Below are 18,177 nucleotides of genomic sequence, written 5' to 3' on the forward strand. Positions count from 1 at the left end.
ATACACAAATTTTCTTTTTATATGCCCATTAATGACAATTCAGTAATACAAATCATCAAAAAAAGAAAAAAACTTCTTTTTTTTTGTGACTTAGTGCCTTTTACCTTCCAAGTACAAATAGTATATACAGATGTATATTTCTCCTATTATATCATAAACTTAGTTTTATAGAACACGTTTCAATGAAAACAACTTACCTAAAACTGATAAGGAATCCAAGGCTTTCATTCTGTATAGATGGACAGGCACTGCAAAATACAAGGCATTAAAACAAAGCCCAGACATTTCAAACAAATATTGAATAGTGATAAATAGCAATCATTATATATGTTTTAAGTGTTGATTAAAAAAAAAACACTGAAAAGTTATCATAATCCCTACATAGTATAAAATGAAGTCTCCAAAAAGCGTCTGTGTGTTTGAACTTACAAAACTCCAGAACTACCCAGCCGATTTCAGTGAAAATTTCTGTTTGTTCCTTTAAATAATGAAAAGGTTTGCAGATCTGTTCAAAAAAATTCGATGAACAGTTATTTTTTTATTCCAATTTAGGCCCACTTTTCACATAAATTCCTGAATTTATGGGGGTGAAGAATTACTTGCACATACTATTATATATTGTTGGAAAGTGTAGAATTTTCCGCATTGTACGCAACTTGTTTCAATGATTTAATTTAATTAGGGCGGAAGTTATTTACGTTTTTAGCTCGAATTTGTTTAAGCTCAGCTGAAATTTAGGCTTTACATTCTTCATTAAGTCTATCCATGAAAAGTGAAGGAATTCTCCCACAGTTTTCTTTTTGATACTATTGGAAAGAGCTGCTTTTTTTACTCCAGATCTAACTCCACAAAATGGCCAAAGGTTTAATCCTCTACCTCAATTCAAAAAAAAAGTTACAAGCGAATTAAATGAAGTTCAAAAATCTGTTCTCTATTCAAGTTTTCAGCCATTTTATTTTGCATTTCCATGGTAACGATTTTTGAATCCATTGTTTATTTCAATCTTTCTCATTTTCAATTCTTAAACTTATTACTTATTTTATTTTGTGTTTCCATGGTTAGGCTTTTTAAATTCTCATTTTATTTTAATTTCTTAAAAGTATTTTAATATTTGTTGTCATTGTTTGGAGAGGAAATTTTGCATGATATTTTTTTTTCCTTCATTTAAGCCTGGTTATTGTATATACTTCACTTGACAAAATGGTTATTTTCAAGGTGGACCGGGCAAAGCCCGGGCAACGCAGCTAGTCATCTGATAAAGGGAAACATTTTGAATTAATGAAAGTAAAAAGATAGAATAATTTGTAGAAGCTATTAATGCAAAATCCTTTTGACTGTTAAGATGAATTGAGTGAGGAGTTAGTTATGGAATTTGTGCATTAGAAAGAAGGAAAAGTATGACAAACATGTGAAAAAAATATTACAAAATGGACAGACATGTTAATCACATGCCCTTCTCATTTTTGTTACTCAATCATTTGTGTGAACCACACAAACTCATTGCTTTAGTTGGTTAGAGCATCATGCTAATAGTGTGAAAGTTGTAAGTTTAAATCCCTATGGCCTGAAAAATACATTGTTCTGATCAGTGGCGCACACAAGGGGAGAGTCCAGGGTGTCCGGACTCCTCCCATCGCCCATGAATTCTTTTGATTGACTAGAATCTTATTGACGTAGCATGTAAAATATTTCCAAACAAAGGTAACAAAAATTTCAAATTTAATAAATGAAAAAATAAAATTTATTTCCTATTTTTCTTCCCTGGCAAAAACGAACTGTATGTGTACATCAGTTGTTCTAAAATGATGATTTTGTTTCTCTGTTTTTGATTTTAATTATGAGAAAAGTAAATACATTTGTTTGTGTGCTTTCTGGTATTTTAATCAAGTATTTGTTATCAATAAATTTAATTATTACAACTAATACTAACTAATTATTCAATTTTTATTTTTTTTCATGTTCTTGACAATCGACAAAATCAAAAGAATAGATTTGTATGCGTGTTGAAGTATAATATGAGAATGGTAGACCTGGACTACCCTTTGGAAAACAATTTGTGTGTGCCACTGGTTCTGATTAATTTTTCCAGCAAACCTCTAATCAAAATTTCCATGAATATATAACCTAAATTCATCACAGGATTCTGAGCAACAGTTCTGTTAATGTTAAACTCAGGAAGGAGAAAAACATTAATATTAACATGGTAAATCACTGTACAATGTTTAAAAAATATTTTAACAAAGACAGAAGCATAGATTTTCAATTTATTTTGTTGCTTTATTGCGCATTGCTTTAGTGTATCGCATTAAAAGATGGAGGCTCATTAGCTCTGTTGGTAAGAGCTTCCTACTAATGTCGTGAAGGTCATAGGATTAATCACATGTTAAAATGCTACATTTACAGGATTCCAAAGAAATGAAACCTAACATGCAATTTATGGCAAAGCACATATTCAAACCTGGTGTTTTTCCAAATAATGGTTTGTTACTTATACACTGTAGAAACTACAGAAACTAAATCATAGCACTTGATATCTGGGTTAAAATTTTGTTCCAATGAAACAATTAAATAAATGTGATAAAATGTTAAAAAAAAAGTGATTTCCTGTCAGGCCTGGATCTGCGTACATGCGGACCTCGCAGCGTGCGTCTTTGGGCCCAAGTAGCACAAGAAATTGAAAAATCATAGCACAAAGGCTTATTAATGTTGCAAATATACACTGCTGGCCTCAAGGGTAGACAGATTTTGTTGCAAGAAACTCAAAATTTATATATCTAGGCCTGTTTCCAGTGCAAGAAGTTTCTCTCTTTCCCTCTATTATTAGCAGGTTAAAAAGTAATTGGGAGGAAAACTAAATATGGATGTGCTTTAGATGGTATCAGTTCCTTCAGTCAATTGAATTTGCTACAGATTTAAGGGACAACTTTAAGGAAAATTTTGGTACATACCAACTGTATTTTAAGATGATACCTAAAATACAAGAAAGGTAAAAAATACTGTATCTTTTCCTCTTTTTAAAGTTTTATTTATTTATTTATTTGAAGCTTTTAGTCACGAAAGTGGAAATAACTGTCATTAATTTCCTTTAGAAAAAACATTTTTAACATTAAAATTGTAAATTTTACACCAATAGATGTTTTATATCAAGTTATATCAGTAACTGAAAATTGGTGCAGATTTTTCACCCCTCCAATTTGTTTCACAATATATGTCTAACAAGAAAATAAATATTAACTTTTTGAATCATTTATGGTTTAAAATCATAATAAATAACTAAAGAAATAAAACATTTATTTTAAAGAAATTTCAGAAGCAACTTACTGTGGCAAGAAAGCTGCTCCTCCTGAAAGAATTTTTCATCAGATTTTTTCAAAAGAGGAGGTTGATAAAATATGGTTTTGACAATTTCTAATCTTCTATTTATTTCATTCTGAAGTGACTGAAAATAAAAACAATTTAATTGTTGAAAGATCTATTTTTATGTTAAATAAAAAATAAAACAACTTGAAGCTTATTTTTCAATACTAGGAGGTAAAAAGTGAATTGATTAGAAAAAACTGAAAAATGCTAGTTTAAACTCCACATTATGCAGGCTTGTCATTTCAAATTCTTCCAGTGGCAAAAGGCACCTGTTTGATTAGTGTCACACCAAGAAACAGCAAACTTCATGAGTACACATACATAAATTTCATACTCTGGGGCAGGTTGGGTATTTTGTTCCCTTTTCCGTAAAAAGTTCAGGGCAGAGGAAGAAACAGGACATTCATATGTTTTATACATACAATTATTAATGATGATGTAATAGAATTATATATTTTGATTACATTAAATTATTTATTACAGAATTTAGTTTAAAGTAATCATTTAGTAGACTCATTATTCTTGTATTTTAATCATAATCTATAAAATCTGCAAAAAAATATTATACACTTTTGTTCAACAATTTTTAGGAATTTTTTTACTGTGAAATTGATCAAATTGAAAAAAAAAATGAAATAGAGGATAAACATGATTGTCATTACTATATTACTATTAAATTAAAAAGAATAATTTTTAAAATCTTGGCAGCACTTTCCACTTGCCAACTCAAGGTATTTTTTATGCAACAAATTGAAATCTAATTCATTTTATAAAATAATAAACATTTGTATTATTGCATAAGAACTGTTTGATTTAAAAGTTGTTGCAATTTATTAAATAAGATTTCAATATTTAAACATTTATATATATATACTTGGAAATACCACAAGAATTTCTAAGTTCAACTCGCTATTAAACCTAAAGCGCAAAACATAGTGAACGAAAACTTGAACCAAAAAACAAAAAAGTTCATCTTTAAATGGAATCTTACCAGAAGAGGTGGTAATGAACAAGGGAGTAGATAGTTTTAAGAGGGCCATTGATCTTCACTGGGGATTGTAAATTGACTAGGATCAGTCTAGCTGGGCCCAGAGCCTGTTGCTGGTCGTCACTTTTGTATTTGTATTTGTAAATTTACTTTAATGTCATAACAAACGTAATTCAAATCAATATCATTTTCTTCATTTCATTTCAATCCAATTTTCTTCATTAATGCCAATTTCATACTTCATTATGTGATATTTCATATTTACACATACGTATACAGTAGAATACCTTTATAACCCTGACCTATATAACGCAATTCTCTATAAACCGCACAACTTTTCAGAAGTAAACAATAAGTTTTTAAGTTTAAAAAATCCCTTTGTTTTGCTTTGCTAACATAAAAATAGTTAGGAAAATTTAATTTTGAAAGTTTTTCATCTTTCCAGCTTAATTCAAAGTTTTTAAATGAAAATTAATATTCACTGTAATGAGAAAATATCAGATGGCTCTTGAAAATGCAGCTGTTATGCAAACTATGAAGCTGGCAGAAGTGCAGGATAATTCACTTTCTTTTAATTGTAAAGCATATTTATTTGTGGAATGATTAGTTGTATAATTAGTGTTTTAATACTCATTGCAGATAGAACTAATTCTAAAAGGCTAATATACATATATTCTGAATATTAGTTTTAAAATTTGTGAAATTACCTATATAACACCAAAACCTCTATAACACAAAAGCTCCGGTCCCAAGGTGTGCGTTATAATGTTTTTCAACTGTATTACAATTTATTATATTTGAAAACAAAGCTACATCTTTTAAAGATTTTCACTAAATGCATTAAAGCTTAATAACTTTTAATATTTATCAGCTTTATAATTGTGCTACCATTAAAAAATAAATAAATAATAATATCAATAATAATAAAAACACTTTTTAAAAAAACTGAACAAGATTCCACATAATGTGTACATCATCGCCTCAGAGCAACAGTAGGATAATTTAGTGTTATTCCTGGGGTTATATGTCTCAGTGTTGCTCTGATGCAACAATATATAGCTGAATGTGTAGTAATTTGATGTAATTCTTATCTCAGTATAGGCAGAGAAGAGACTCTTTAGAAGAGGCAAGCTCACGCCATAGGAAATAACTTCAGTCTTATGTTCTGCATTCTATGGTTATGTTTCATTTTTATAGTTCTCTAAAATTTTAACCTAACCATTAAAAATATATTTTTTTAATTTTAAAAATTTTGTGATTTATCAGAGTTTATTACACTAGATAATGTGAAAAATACAAATTATGATGATCACTAAAATTTAGAGACGTACCGAGTACTTTTCTCCGCACGCACACCCCACCACTTAGCTGTAAGCTTTAGGTTCCACCGCACGGCTGGGTGCGACCATAGACTAATAATAAGAGTAGACCAAGCTATGGCAACCCTTTTGCTGCTCATAAACCAAACCATGTGACTGGTGGATATCCTAGCAACAGCGGGCGTTAATCGTTGCAGACGATCAACGCCAGCGAGAAATAAAATAAATAGAATTGATGGAGCACGGAAGAATGATCTTTTATGGAGTCTGATTTGTAAATTTGTTATTCTAAATTGCAAATATTTTGTTAATATAGTGAGTTTTTCGTTTAGATAGTATTGTGCATTTTCTTTAGTCAATTTCAATAACTCTCTAAGCAATAAAAGATGCAAGCGACCAAGAAGAATCGGCAAACGGTAAGATTTTTACCTACAGTTTCAATTTAAGATACCGATTAGTACATTTTTGCGTTAACGCAAAACGTTTACGCCATTTCGTTCACGCCAACGCTGACAGCTCCAAATGAAATAAAAGTTACTGAAAACTGATCAAAAACTATTACTAATGTCAAAATAATGCATAACTAAAAGAAAAACAGTTCAATCTCTGCACCTGGAAGTTTCTTTTAATGAAAACACATTGTCTTAAAATACATGTCGAGTGCCAAACTATAGATAATGCTGCCATCTAGCAACCATGCTGCCAAAGTCTTCGCCAAGCCCTTCCACTAGTCACATGATACATCTATGAACCAATTTTCTTCATCAGCAAGAATGAGAAAGCTCGGTCTACTCTTATTATTAGTCTATGGGTGCGACGGTCGATAGTCGTCTGGGCCACGGACGGTCTTGGTGCTTATTGCGGCGGGGAAGGTCCCCATGCTGGGCGTAAACCCAGCTGGGAGTTTACCCCTTAATGTGTGAACCTTGCTCACCATGAGATACGGGATATCTCCCCGTACGTACCGAGTACTCAGTAACTACTCGGTACTCTGCCTACTCGGCCAATTTACCGAATACTCGGTAATCCGCCAAATTTTGATCAGATACTCGACCAATACCGAGTATTTGCAAAAAAATTGAATATTGTATAAGACAGATATTAATATTTATAAAAAAGCGCAAGCATATATAATATTCTGCAATCATTTATACCAGTCAAATTTAAATTTTGAGAATAATGAAGTTTGTAATGCTTCAATGGAATAAATCTTTATTTTAATGTCCCCAAAGTTAATAAAACTTATTTATCAAAATTTGTGCGAAAAAGGTAAGAATAGAAAATATGGAATTTTTATATTAAAAATGGATTTTTGCTACAAACAACAATTAGTGATAAGAAATATAAAAATACCTTTGTTTAAAAAATAAAAGGAAATAAAACAACGTTAAAAGCACAATGCAGACACGTGTTTTGTCATTAAAAGGAATTCCTTTTTCAATGCACAAATGTGAGCTAGTGGATTTAAAAGCATCCGACTAAAGTTGGATTTTTTTTGTCGAATGTCTTTACATTTTTTAGCTCACATTTTATGCACTGAAAAAGACATTCCTTGTAACGCAGAAACACGTGTCTGCAGTGTTCCTGCACATTTCTTTTATTTGCTTTTAAAAATTATTTATGTTTGGTGGACTAGAACTATAATAGATTGGTATAATTTGTTTTATTTTCCAACTTGATTAATCATACCTTTTATTTATTTATTTTTAATTTTAAAAATAATTTTTTTGTAAAATTTTTGACATCAACAAAATATTTTAAATAATCCATAATTAAATTTCAGCAGGAATTTAGTTTTAAAAACTATTGTATGGACAAGGAGGTCTATAACACTATTCCAATAAGTTTAAAATTCATCCCATGTGTGTCGGTGGTTCTTCTTAAAACATAATTGGTACTTGATAACTCGGCTGAGTAATGAAAGGTCGAGTACTCGGTACTCGGCCAAAGTGCTACTCGGTACGTCTCTACTAAAATTATTACATCATGACAAAAAAATGTGACAAACACAGGTCAAAACGTAGGTTTAGCTCTTATGATATTAATCTAAACCGGCTAGGAAAATGCAATATGCATATCGTCTCCTCAGAGCAACAGTAAGATATCTATTCCCAAAAATAACACTAAGATAGCTTTCTGTTGCTCTGAGGTGATAATATGTTGTTCAATGTAAAGATATTATTGGTCTTCACAAAAATGCCTTAAAAAGCACTCAATGAATCACGGAAAATATTGTAATAACTCCTTACTTTTGGTGCATCTTGGGCTATAGGTATATGAGGACCAGATCTGGATTTTAAAGAAAATCTTTTAATTTGCCTATTTCCAAATATGAAGAGAAGTACAAAAGTCTGAAAAGCAAAAAAACATGGATAAATTTTACACTTGAGGACCATAACAAATACTTCAAAACAAAATAAACAAATAAATATAAATATATTATGGGTATAACTGCTGATGAAATCTTGATTATTTGCTTTGCTACTTGCTACACTACACTGCTGGACTGAACTTATTAAGTCCCGATCAGATTAACAACCGCTTCATCTTTTTTTAAGACAGTTCCCTATAAATAATAGCTTGTTTAATTTCATGAACTAAATGAAGCACTTGACATTTTCCAACATTGAACGACAAGGCCATTAAACTGCCAGCTTAGAAATTTGATCTAACAATATTCTCTTAAGCATTTTCATTTGTTCTTCACTATCATGCTTCTATAACTCAGACATCATTGACAAAAACTTGAATGTTTACAGAAAGCCCTCCATTATCAGAAATGCAAATAATAAATAATGGCTCCAAAACTGAACCTTTTGGATCCCCACTAAAACGTCAACCAAATGAGAAAATTTTCCCCTAACCAACTACTCTTTGTTTTCTCCTAGTAAACTAATTTCTAACTCAATTTAAAGTTTTCCCTCATAATCCATATTGTTGCTAGAGTTTGATAATTAGGTAAAATTTGGAGTTTCCTTTGGTTATTTGACAAGTTCATTCTTTCAAAAAATTAAGTTTAGGACACCCTGATCACCAATGAAAAACCATTAAATGCATTACAAGATGATTTCAGGATACTTACTAAAATACCAAATGCAATGCAAATAATAATTGCAATTCCAGAAAGGGAATCAGCCATTACTAGACAAAGATAAGGTTGGAAGACCAGTGACTACTTTAATAGGAATGCTTCATCTGAAACAATTTTCACAATATTAACATAGATTCAACAAAATTTTATTTAAAATTTTAAAAACAGTAATTCAAAAGCAAGAGAGAAGTACAGCATGAAATATAAGCCATGAAGTAAAAACTAGTGCAATATACAGTATTGTGGCAATTAATTGGGAAATGTTATTTTTTTTCTCTGTATCACAGGTAAGCGAACGAATAAGCACTCAAATTCAGCATAGAGCTTAAATGACAGCTATTGTCAAACTAGTATAGCTATTTGTACGTTCAGTGAAACCTGTGTAAGTTGACCACTTGCGGTGCAGTATTTTGGTGGTCAATTTAGACAGGTGGTCAACTTATAGAAGGTAGTAAATGAAAGCTTTTTTTTTTTTTTTGTCATTTCTTGTCCCATGCATTTTTTTACTAATTGGAATACTTTAAACTCACTTTCATTGTTTAAAATTACTCTAAAACAATAAGAAAAAAAATGCTGTTTAAATATTTTTAGAGATTATTTACCAATGTGACGCATAAAGTATCATACAAAATTAAAATTTTTGTGAATCGAAAAAAAAAAACTGCCTCATTGCTTATGAAAAAGTACTTACTTGATATTAACAATTCCTAAAAATTCATAACAAGTCAAAAGTGACTCAAATTCCTCATTTGATTTTTTTTCTTGTACATTTGTAACCATGGTAATCCACTTTTCAACAAAATAACTCTTTATTGAAGTTTGGCGCATTTTCTGGGACTTAACATTAGCCCAATGTTTTTCGATGGAAGCATAAATTTTCATATGTTTTTCTAAAATGGGTCTGGTTACTTATTTGAGGCATAAATGATGAAACGTCTATTACAATCTAATGCTTTTGTACAGTGGTCAATTTACAAAGGGGTTTTTTACACTACTCCAAACCAAAGTTGGTGTATATTAGTGGTCAAGATAGACAGGTGGTCAAGATAGAGAGGTGGTCAAGTTACAGAGGTTTTCCTTCATTATATGAGATAGGACTAATTCCGTTCCTGACAAAAGCGGTCAACTTAGACAGGTGGTCAACTTACAAAGGTGGTCAACTTTACAGGTTTTACTGTATCAGGTAAGTAGCAGGCACATAAATTCTCCCGCCACAATTAAGTTAGAGCATTGAAACAAAGTTTTTAGAACACGGAAAATTCTATCCTTTTCAATGACATATAATATTAATATATGCAAGTAATTTTTCACTCCCATATTCAGGAATTTATATGAAATTGGGGCCTAGATTGGAATTTTAAAAAAAGCTATTTTTATCGGATTTTTTCGAATTATGGCCTATGTCACTCAGTAAGAAAGCACCTTTCATATAGTGAAGGAATTTTTCAAATAGGTGCAGTGGTACTGGAGATTACCTTGAACATATAAACACACAAAAATCTGCAATCTCTTTTTATAATTATTAATATAGATTTACTTTAGTACGAAGAAATTTATTGAATAAGGAATAAAAACTTGAACAATATTTACATGTATCTTTCATTTGCTATGACTTTTTTAAGAAAGTCTAAAGCTGATTCGATATTAATATTACAAGTCTATGTTTCAAATGACAAATCCAAAATAATCCTGCAGAAATAATTACTTTCAGACTTTTTTGGTCATCTAATCAAATTTTATCTTTTTTTCGGGATCTGAAATAAACCGGCCGGGACACCGGAACTTTGCCTGAAAACCGGGACGTCTGACAAGCCTAAGCATGGGACACAATAAATCTTGAAATTAGAGTTAGAAAGCAATTTTACCTGTTTTACGATGGGGTTGCACTTTGGTTTCTCACTATTTTCAAATCTAGTGCAACTTTAATTTTATGGTAGTTGTGAAATTATAGCCGTTATCTCAATTGTAATTAGTACAAAAGTATGTTGTGATTTTATATCTAGTCTTTTACCAGTCAATATATAATTTTCACATAACATAAAAAAATAATATTTCGAGAATAATCAGAGCAGGATAAATAGATTATGACCAAAATAAAATGCCAGACTATGTTTTAATGGACATCATTAATTGATTTCTGTGACATTGTTATGGTTGGGTAGTTTTTCATATGAAATGTATTACACCAGAAGACATTGAAAGTTATAAATTTGATGCAGGAGACGACAAAATGAGAAAATTAAGGAATAATAATAATGTTACATAACTTTTTTTCGAAGAAATAATGTAATTGGAATATTTTAGAGTGAGACGAACAATCCCAACATTATTAACATGATTATGATTTTTTTTTTTTTTTGATCAAATGAGCTATTTGAAATTGAATTTCAACTTAAAGCTTGGAACAACAAATGATAACAATTTACATACCTATATACCGGTACTTAACTTGTTTTATCAATTCTAGAGAAAAAATTAGGCAATACATTCCAGAACTATAGGAAAATGGAGTTTTCCCTTACCCTTCAGTAAAATACGCTGGTAGTTCAATGTTTCAACCCATTATTTACTTCCTCTAGAGGTAATTACGATTGACAGCAACATTTGTGGTGAAAGGAAAAGTAACGGAGAAACAGAAAACAGAAACACATAAGTTGAGTTGTACATACATCATATAATTGGAATCGAGAACGAGTGGAGTAACAGCAAACAAAACCAAATTTATAATTTAAATTTGGTTTTATCGCTTTGCATTAAATTAAAAATTGTGTGCCTTCTGCTTAGTTAATTAATTATAATTTTTCATATTTATCAATTCAATTTGTAAAAATAGGCTCCATTTATGTCCATAAATCATGCTTTTGTAGAATGACAATAAACAAATCATTCATTCACTCACTTTTCATTTCCGTTCTTGTTGATGTCTTGACATCCGCTCTAAAAAAAGTTTTATTAATGTTGACATTAATTTCGTCTTTTTCTTTATGTTTCTTGTAACATTCATTTGATCCTTTTGCTTAGTGTTAAAGTCACCTATTTGTCGAGTAATGGTAAATATGTTTGTTTTGCGTTTTTAGATGTTATATGGAGTTTTTTTTTTTTATAATCGTTTCATACGTTTGTGTACGATATTTATCTTTAGTAAAACCACTCTAAGCATATTTTAAGAAAGTTTGCAGCTTTCCTCAATTTCAAAAATGTTTGCACAATTTAATTTACTTGCAATTTCACTTGTCTTTACAAATTCCCCACATAGTTCTTAGGAATGTTTTTAGTTATTTGCCCAAATAACTAAATATTTAACGGTTTGTTTCTGTTATGTTTCATTCGTTATTATGTGAACACGTCCAGAAGAACTAATCATTGCAACAACCTTGACGTTTTCTGACGTTCTGATAAACTTATTAAGTTGTAGAAAACTTAACCAATCCAAAGACTTGATATTTATCTAACAATGTAATTTTAATATGTAGTTGACTGTGATAAAATAACATAACTTATCTGTTGAAAATCTTTGATTTATGTCAAACTGGCGGTTTTAGCGTAACTGATCCTTTTCTAACAACATTTTATCATTTTGAAAAACAAAATGGAATCTTACATAAGAATAGGGGGGAGGGGTTTGAAAAATCCTACTTTCCCTTACATGGGGGTAGGAGAGTGTCAAAAATTGCCAAAACCATCTTAACAAATAATGAATGACCCCTAAAAATATATCCATGTGTCTCTCTAAACTGATAGTATAAAGCAAAGTCACCTTCTCAGTTCAATAAAAGTTTTTGTTTAACATAGAATAAATGGAGTTTCTTATGAAGAAGTAGTTTTAATTAATATATTAGAAAATCGCCTGTCAAGATATGATGGGTGAAAATTGCTTCTACAATTGAGCAAAGCAGTTGCCTGTTTGGTGATTGCCTGTTTGGTTTAGTTATTCTTAACCCTAACTCCAGTGGATCAAACGTAAAACTCCAGTAGATAACATTCATTGTCAACCACTTTTTCGTTTCTTCGTTCCCCTGAAATGATACAGTTTTACCAGTAAAACAGTTAAGTTACTGGATCCAGTTCAACCTTGTCACAGCCTTTCCCTGCATGTAAGCATTACCAAAGTATATTATCAAATTATCACTCTGTGGTGCAAGTTTCTGATAAGTCGGGAGCATTACTGGATCATTGGCTATTATACAGTCGAGCCTCCATATATCTAACTTCCACATATCGAAATTTTCTATATATCGAAATCCCAGCAAATTTCAATGTTCAGTACATAGAAAAATTGTTTCTATATATCAAAAAAATCTCTATATATCGAAATTTTTTTCGAGACATTCGTAGATTTTTTTTTCCTCTTTAGACTGTTTGTCTCATGAAAAATAAAGGTTAAGGGAGAAAATTATGTTCTTTAAAGGTTGCTACGAAACTCATAAGGAATCTGGGGTTGAGGGGTGTGTAGATAGGTCGTTGTTTCGTTCTAGAATTCTTAAATTCCCTCAAGTTTATTTCAAATATCTTAGTTGTAACCAGTAACATTGTAAAATTAGTTTCAAGTCATCCCTTTTGTCTGTTGATTATCGTTCCTAGTCGTTTTAAATGCAGTCAAAATCATTCAAGTTAAGTAGATTAATTTTTTACTTTTCTCTCGATTTGTCAAAACGAAAATCCCCTGATGTTGCGGATCAAGTTGAATTGCCGAAGAATGAAGATGTATGAAGGCCCAAAAATGTAATTTCTGTTACTTTTTAATTAACTTTCAATTAATCTGATGCTCGTATAAATTAGAAATTAGGTTTCATACACGAAAATTAGCTTTAATTTTAATGTTCTAGGAGATTTTTAGGATAAAATATGATTTTTTCTATACATCGAATTTTTTTCCGGCAATTTTCTACTTTGATATATGGAGGTCCGACTGTATATGCAAAGATTCTACCAGGAAAAGAGCCGGTTTTTGTTGATTCATTTAAATATTTGTGTTGAAGTGTTTGTTCTTGTTGAGTTTTTTCTCATCCCCATAAGAATTATTTCTTTCATTATTTTCCCAAATTAAAATTATTTAAAAATAGTGATGAAACTGAATATTTTCCTGTAGAAAGCTATGTAAAAAAAAAATTAATGTAAATTTTTTTAAAAAAATGTTGTTTTTTTAAACAAAACTTTTTGTGTTAAAAAAATGTGAATAAAAATGATTGTTGTTGTTACTTATCTCGAAATTGTCTAGCAGAGCTTGACAATCCCCATAAATCCAAATATCTCCAGGAAGTCTAGGAAAAATGAAAAAAGCATGATGAGAAATGAAAAAAAAACATGAAATGAAATTTATCCCGTGGTGACCGCGGTGCCCCAACAGTAACCATGTAGTAACTAAGGGGTAAGAATGCTCCCACTGTAGCTAATGTGCATGTCGTAAGAGGCGACTAAAATGGGCATTTCAAGGCTAAGTCAAATTTCTTACTTCAATGCCCCAGACCTTCGGGTCATTTGAAGCTGCTCCTTTCGCCTTGCTGTGAATCCTTCTCCTCAAATGGCTACAGCATCGTTCATCGTGCAAGTTAATCAGGGGCGCGTCTGAGTTTTAGGTAGAGGGCCTTAGTCGACAAGTGAACTACAGTCTCCAAATCGACAACTCAAAATTCTTCAGTGCAGCATAAATGAACTTTCTACCCCGGCAATGAGAATTAAATTAGACCAATTGATTGAATTAGCAGACAAGCATGGCGTCCAGATTATTGCCCTTCAGGGAACTAAATTGAAAGAGCACACTAATATCAAATTAAAAAAATTTAGTATTTTTCGTGTCGACATACCCCATGGAAGTGGAGGTGGATTGGCTTTCCTGGTCAGAGATGTTAACTTTTAAGAAAATCCCCTTGTCTGCTGGACTCAGACTTAGAGAAGCAGGGAATATATATGTCTGTCACTTGGAAGAGAAGCGTGATTAAAATCTTCAATCTTTACCAGCCGCCTAACTAGGGACATCTTCCTGCAGAATTTTTTGACTGCACTAACAAAAACTCCCTATTCCTTGGTGATCTGTACCCTAAACATACGAATTAGGGCTGCACCACAAACAATAACAGGGGTTATGATCTATTTAATGCTGCTGATGATAGAGCTCTTATTTTTCTTAACACTGGAACACCAATTCATACAACTTTTAGCTATGGCACTACCGAGGCCTTGGACCTTTCTCTTGTTAGCCCTGAACTCCAAAAATGATTGTAAAAAGGTTTAATGTCTATGAATATTTAAAATATTGTTTGTTTATATAAAAACAAAGATTTTAAACTTTTTTCAGTATTTTAATACTTAAAAATTAATTTTTTTAGTTAATAGCCTATGACCAGTAGACTCTTAATTTAATAGCCACTTTTTAAATTAATATCTTTACAGGGTTGGTGAAAAAAACCGTTTTTTTGGTTTAAATACTATTTGCGAGAAAAACAATTAATTTTCGGAAATTAATTAAGGTTCCATGTAATTAACAGTTATTCAATAGTCACATTATACCTAATTTCTTGATTAATTAAAGAGATAAGAACAAAATCTTGTAACTAAATTAAATGATTGAAATAGCTTTCTGCGGGGAAATATTGATTGAAATGTTTGACTTGATTAACATGTTAGTATGCATGTATATATAGACCCTTTATGATACGAAATACTTCAAGAAGTGGTTGCGATGTGGATTAAGATAAAATATAATGAAGATCCAAGAAAAAAAACTTTATAAAACCAACATAATGTGAATAATCTTTATACATAAAGGGCTAATCTGTCCGGGGTAAACTTCAAAACTACTGGAGGGATTTTAACCATTTTTTCACAATAGATAGCTACATAATTGGAGAACAACTTAGGCTCTAATTTATCGCTAAAAAAACTTAGTCTAAGAACATCGTGATCGAAAACAGTAAATGTCACGTAATTTCCACATCAAATGATTAAAGATTAAACCCATTGTTTCGAAAATTCGTTGCCTAACAACAGCAATATTAAAAGTAATCATAATGTAAATTTTGAAACAAGGCCTCTCTGGAGCAAGCATGACATTGCTGTCTTAGGAATTGCATCCTCATCTTTATACATAAAGGGCTAATCTCTGTCCGGATGTCCGGGGTGAACTTCAAAAGTACTGGACGGATTTTAACCATTTTTTTCACCATAGATAGATACATTATGAGGGAGCAACTTAGGCTGCAATTTATTCCTTAAAAACGTAGTTGTAAAAAGTTATGGTGGAAAACAGTAAATTTCATATCATTTCCCCATTAAATAATTAAATTCGCAACTCCAATAAATTATAGGGGGCACAGCAGCCACTGTCTAATGGCGGATGAAAAAAAGTGAAACAAACAAATGCCATAACTTGTAACTTGCTTTGACGTTTAGTGAATGACAGTACTTTTTTATCGCATTTGTGCAAAGCTTTCTTTTTTATTCTTCTGAAATTACATTACACCACAAACTGCTTGAAGCCGGAAATTTACCCCAAAGAAAACTCATGGAATGGAATGTTTTACCTTTTTCTTTAGTGTTGGTAATTACCGCAAGGTAGCGTGTTCGAGCTTTGACGTTGCGAATATAAAACCCATTTTTACAAAAATTCGTTGCCTAACAACAGCAATAATAAAAGTAATCATAATGAAATTTTTGAATCAAGGCTTCTCCGGAGCAGACATGAGTTTAAAAGTCGTTTAAACATTTGGAAACTCTACTTTTTGCATCCTTAAAGAAACATAGTAGAGAGCATTTTTTTTCTTTTGAGTGTGTATTATTTAATTAAATAAAGCGAACGGTTTTTTCAGTGATCTTTGTTTTTGTTAATTCATATTTTGGAAATTCTTCAAATTTTTATATGCTTAAATTCGTGCTTTCGTTTCTAAATGAATATTCGTTCGTTCTTTATACTTATTGCTATTTTACTTTAATGGGTAAGGGAAAAACTTGATTTTTAATCATGTCAAAGTGATTTGTTTTGAGTTCTTTCAGTTAAAACAGAAAATGAAAGGAAGTAGCGATTGTTTCTTACATTTATTTCTGACCCAGGCAATGCCGGGTATTTTTGCTAGTTATCGAGTAAAGGTAAAAGTTATATTTTTAAGCATAATCTTTTCAAAAGAACAATTTTCATATTTTTTCTTTCTGATCTTACATAATGTTGATTTTCATATACACAATGTCGCAAATATTGAAGTAAAGCAAAACGTACAACAGTACATGATTGAACAGTCAAAAAATCAATTGCTGTTGTACCGACAAAGTTTTTAATGGAATTTTATATTTTTCAATATGTGTGGGGAAATCAATGTAAACCTGTAAAATGGATTTTTTTTTAAAACCATTTTTTAAAAAAACTACATGGTTTAAAAAAAAAACCAATTGATTTAAACCATGGTTTAAACCAGATTCCGAAAATCGCAAAAAGGAACGTTAAAAAATGAATTATTGCTTCAACTATCTATTGTATATGAAAAATTAAAGCCTGTTCAAGTGCTCATATAAATTAAAAAATAAATTAAACTTAGTAGAGACCATTTTATCAAATATGAAAAATAAGGCATTTTTGTTCTAATTGATTACTTTACAATTATTTTAGTGCTCCTTTTTATAATAAAAATTGCAAATTAAAATATAAAACTCTAAAGTGTGCGTAAATAAATAGTAATATTTGCCAAGTTGGAGCAAAGCCAGAGCTGTAGCTTGATGATCAAAAAAATTTCTTCTTTCAAGTCCCTTCAACTAGGTTTAAACCATACGAAAAAGGGGGAGAGGGTTCTATATTTTAACTTTTTACCAACTATTTTTACAATTTTGTACTAACAAAATATATTTTCCTTGTTGACAGGTAAATGAATGGAACTGAAATGGACGACTGGAATCAAGCCGGAAATTTTATGAATAAACCTCAGCGAGGTTGGTTACATCCAGATCAAAAAATTGCTGACAGTGGAATTAGCTATGGTGTCAGAGTTAGTACATAATATTTTCACCTTTTCAAAATGATCGTGATAAAATTCTTAAAATACTTAGTGCATTGATATTTATTCCTGCTAGATGTGTAAAATAACTAAAATACTGTAAGACTGTCGGTTATTTGATTCCAGAAGGAATTAAAGGTTAAAAATTACCTTTGTTGCTCCCCATATGGTAACAGTTTAAAATGGTGTTTTAATTCAAGAAAAAAATGCATCGACAATAACTGACTTGTAAACTATATAGTCAGACAGATATATAATGTTACTATTGGTTCAAATTCTATGGTGGTATTTTATTGAGTTAGTGTATTGAATTATAAAGTATGAAGTTACTCATATGTGTAGAATAGTAATGTTAAGAAATATGTTCAAAATAAAGCATGTTTACTATCTTCATAAATTCAAAATGTATGAAATAATAAACAGTTACTGACATTTACATTT

General features: G+C 30.8%; 2 protein-coding genes across 2 annotated transcripts in view; one reads left to right on the forward strand and one right to left on the reverse strand.

Moving 5' to 3' along the window:
• Window positions 1–1,244: 1,244 nt before the first annotated feature.
• On the reverse strand, window positions 1,245–12,252 carry LOC129224361 (protein C1orf43 homolog). The gene is made up of 5 exons (XM_054858804.1): window positions 12,237–12,252; window positions 8,750–8,808; window positions 7,917–8,018; window positions 3,322–3,439; window positions 1,245–1,252 (listed from the first exon to the last, which is right to left on the reverse strand). The coding sequence occupies exons 1-5, from the start codon at window positions 12,250–12,252 to the stop codon at window positions 1,245–1,247; spliced, it is 303 nt and encodes a 100-aa protein (XP_054714779.1).
• Window positions 11,674–18,177, forward strand: part of LOC129224423 (SHC-transforming protein 1-like) — a 29,048-nt gene continuing 22,544 nt past the window's right edge. Inside the window, exons 1-2 of the mRNA XM_054858872.1 lie at window positions 11,674–11,808; window positions 17,604–17,727. Of these exons, the coding sequence (XP_054714847.1) occupies window positions 17,608–17,727 (120 nt within the window). The 5' untranslated portion in view covers window positions 11,674–11,808; window positions 17,604–17,607. The remainder of the gene's footprint in view (window positions 11,809–17,603; window positions 17,728–18,177) is intronic.

Source organism: Uloborus diversus, chromosome 6, assembly GCF_026930045.1.
Source record: "Uloborus diversus isolate 005 chromosome 6, Udiv.v.3.1, whole genome shotgun sequence".
In the NCBI taxonomy this organism is placed as follows: domain Eukaryota; kingdom Metazoa; phylum Arthropoda; class Arachnida; order Araneae; family Uloboridae; genus Uloborus; species Uloborus diversus.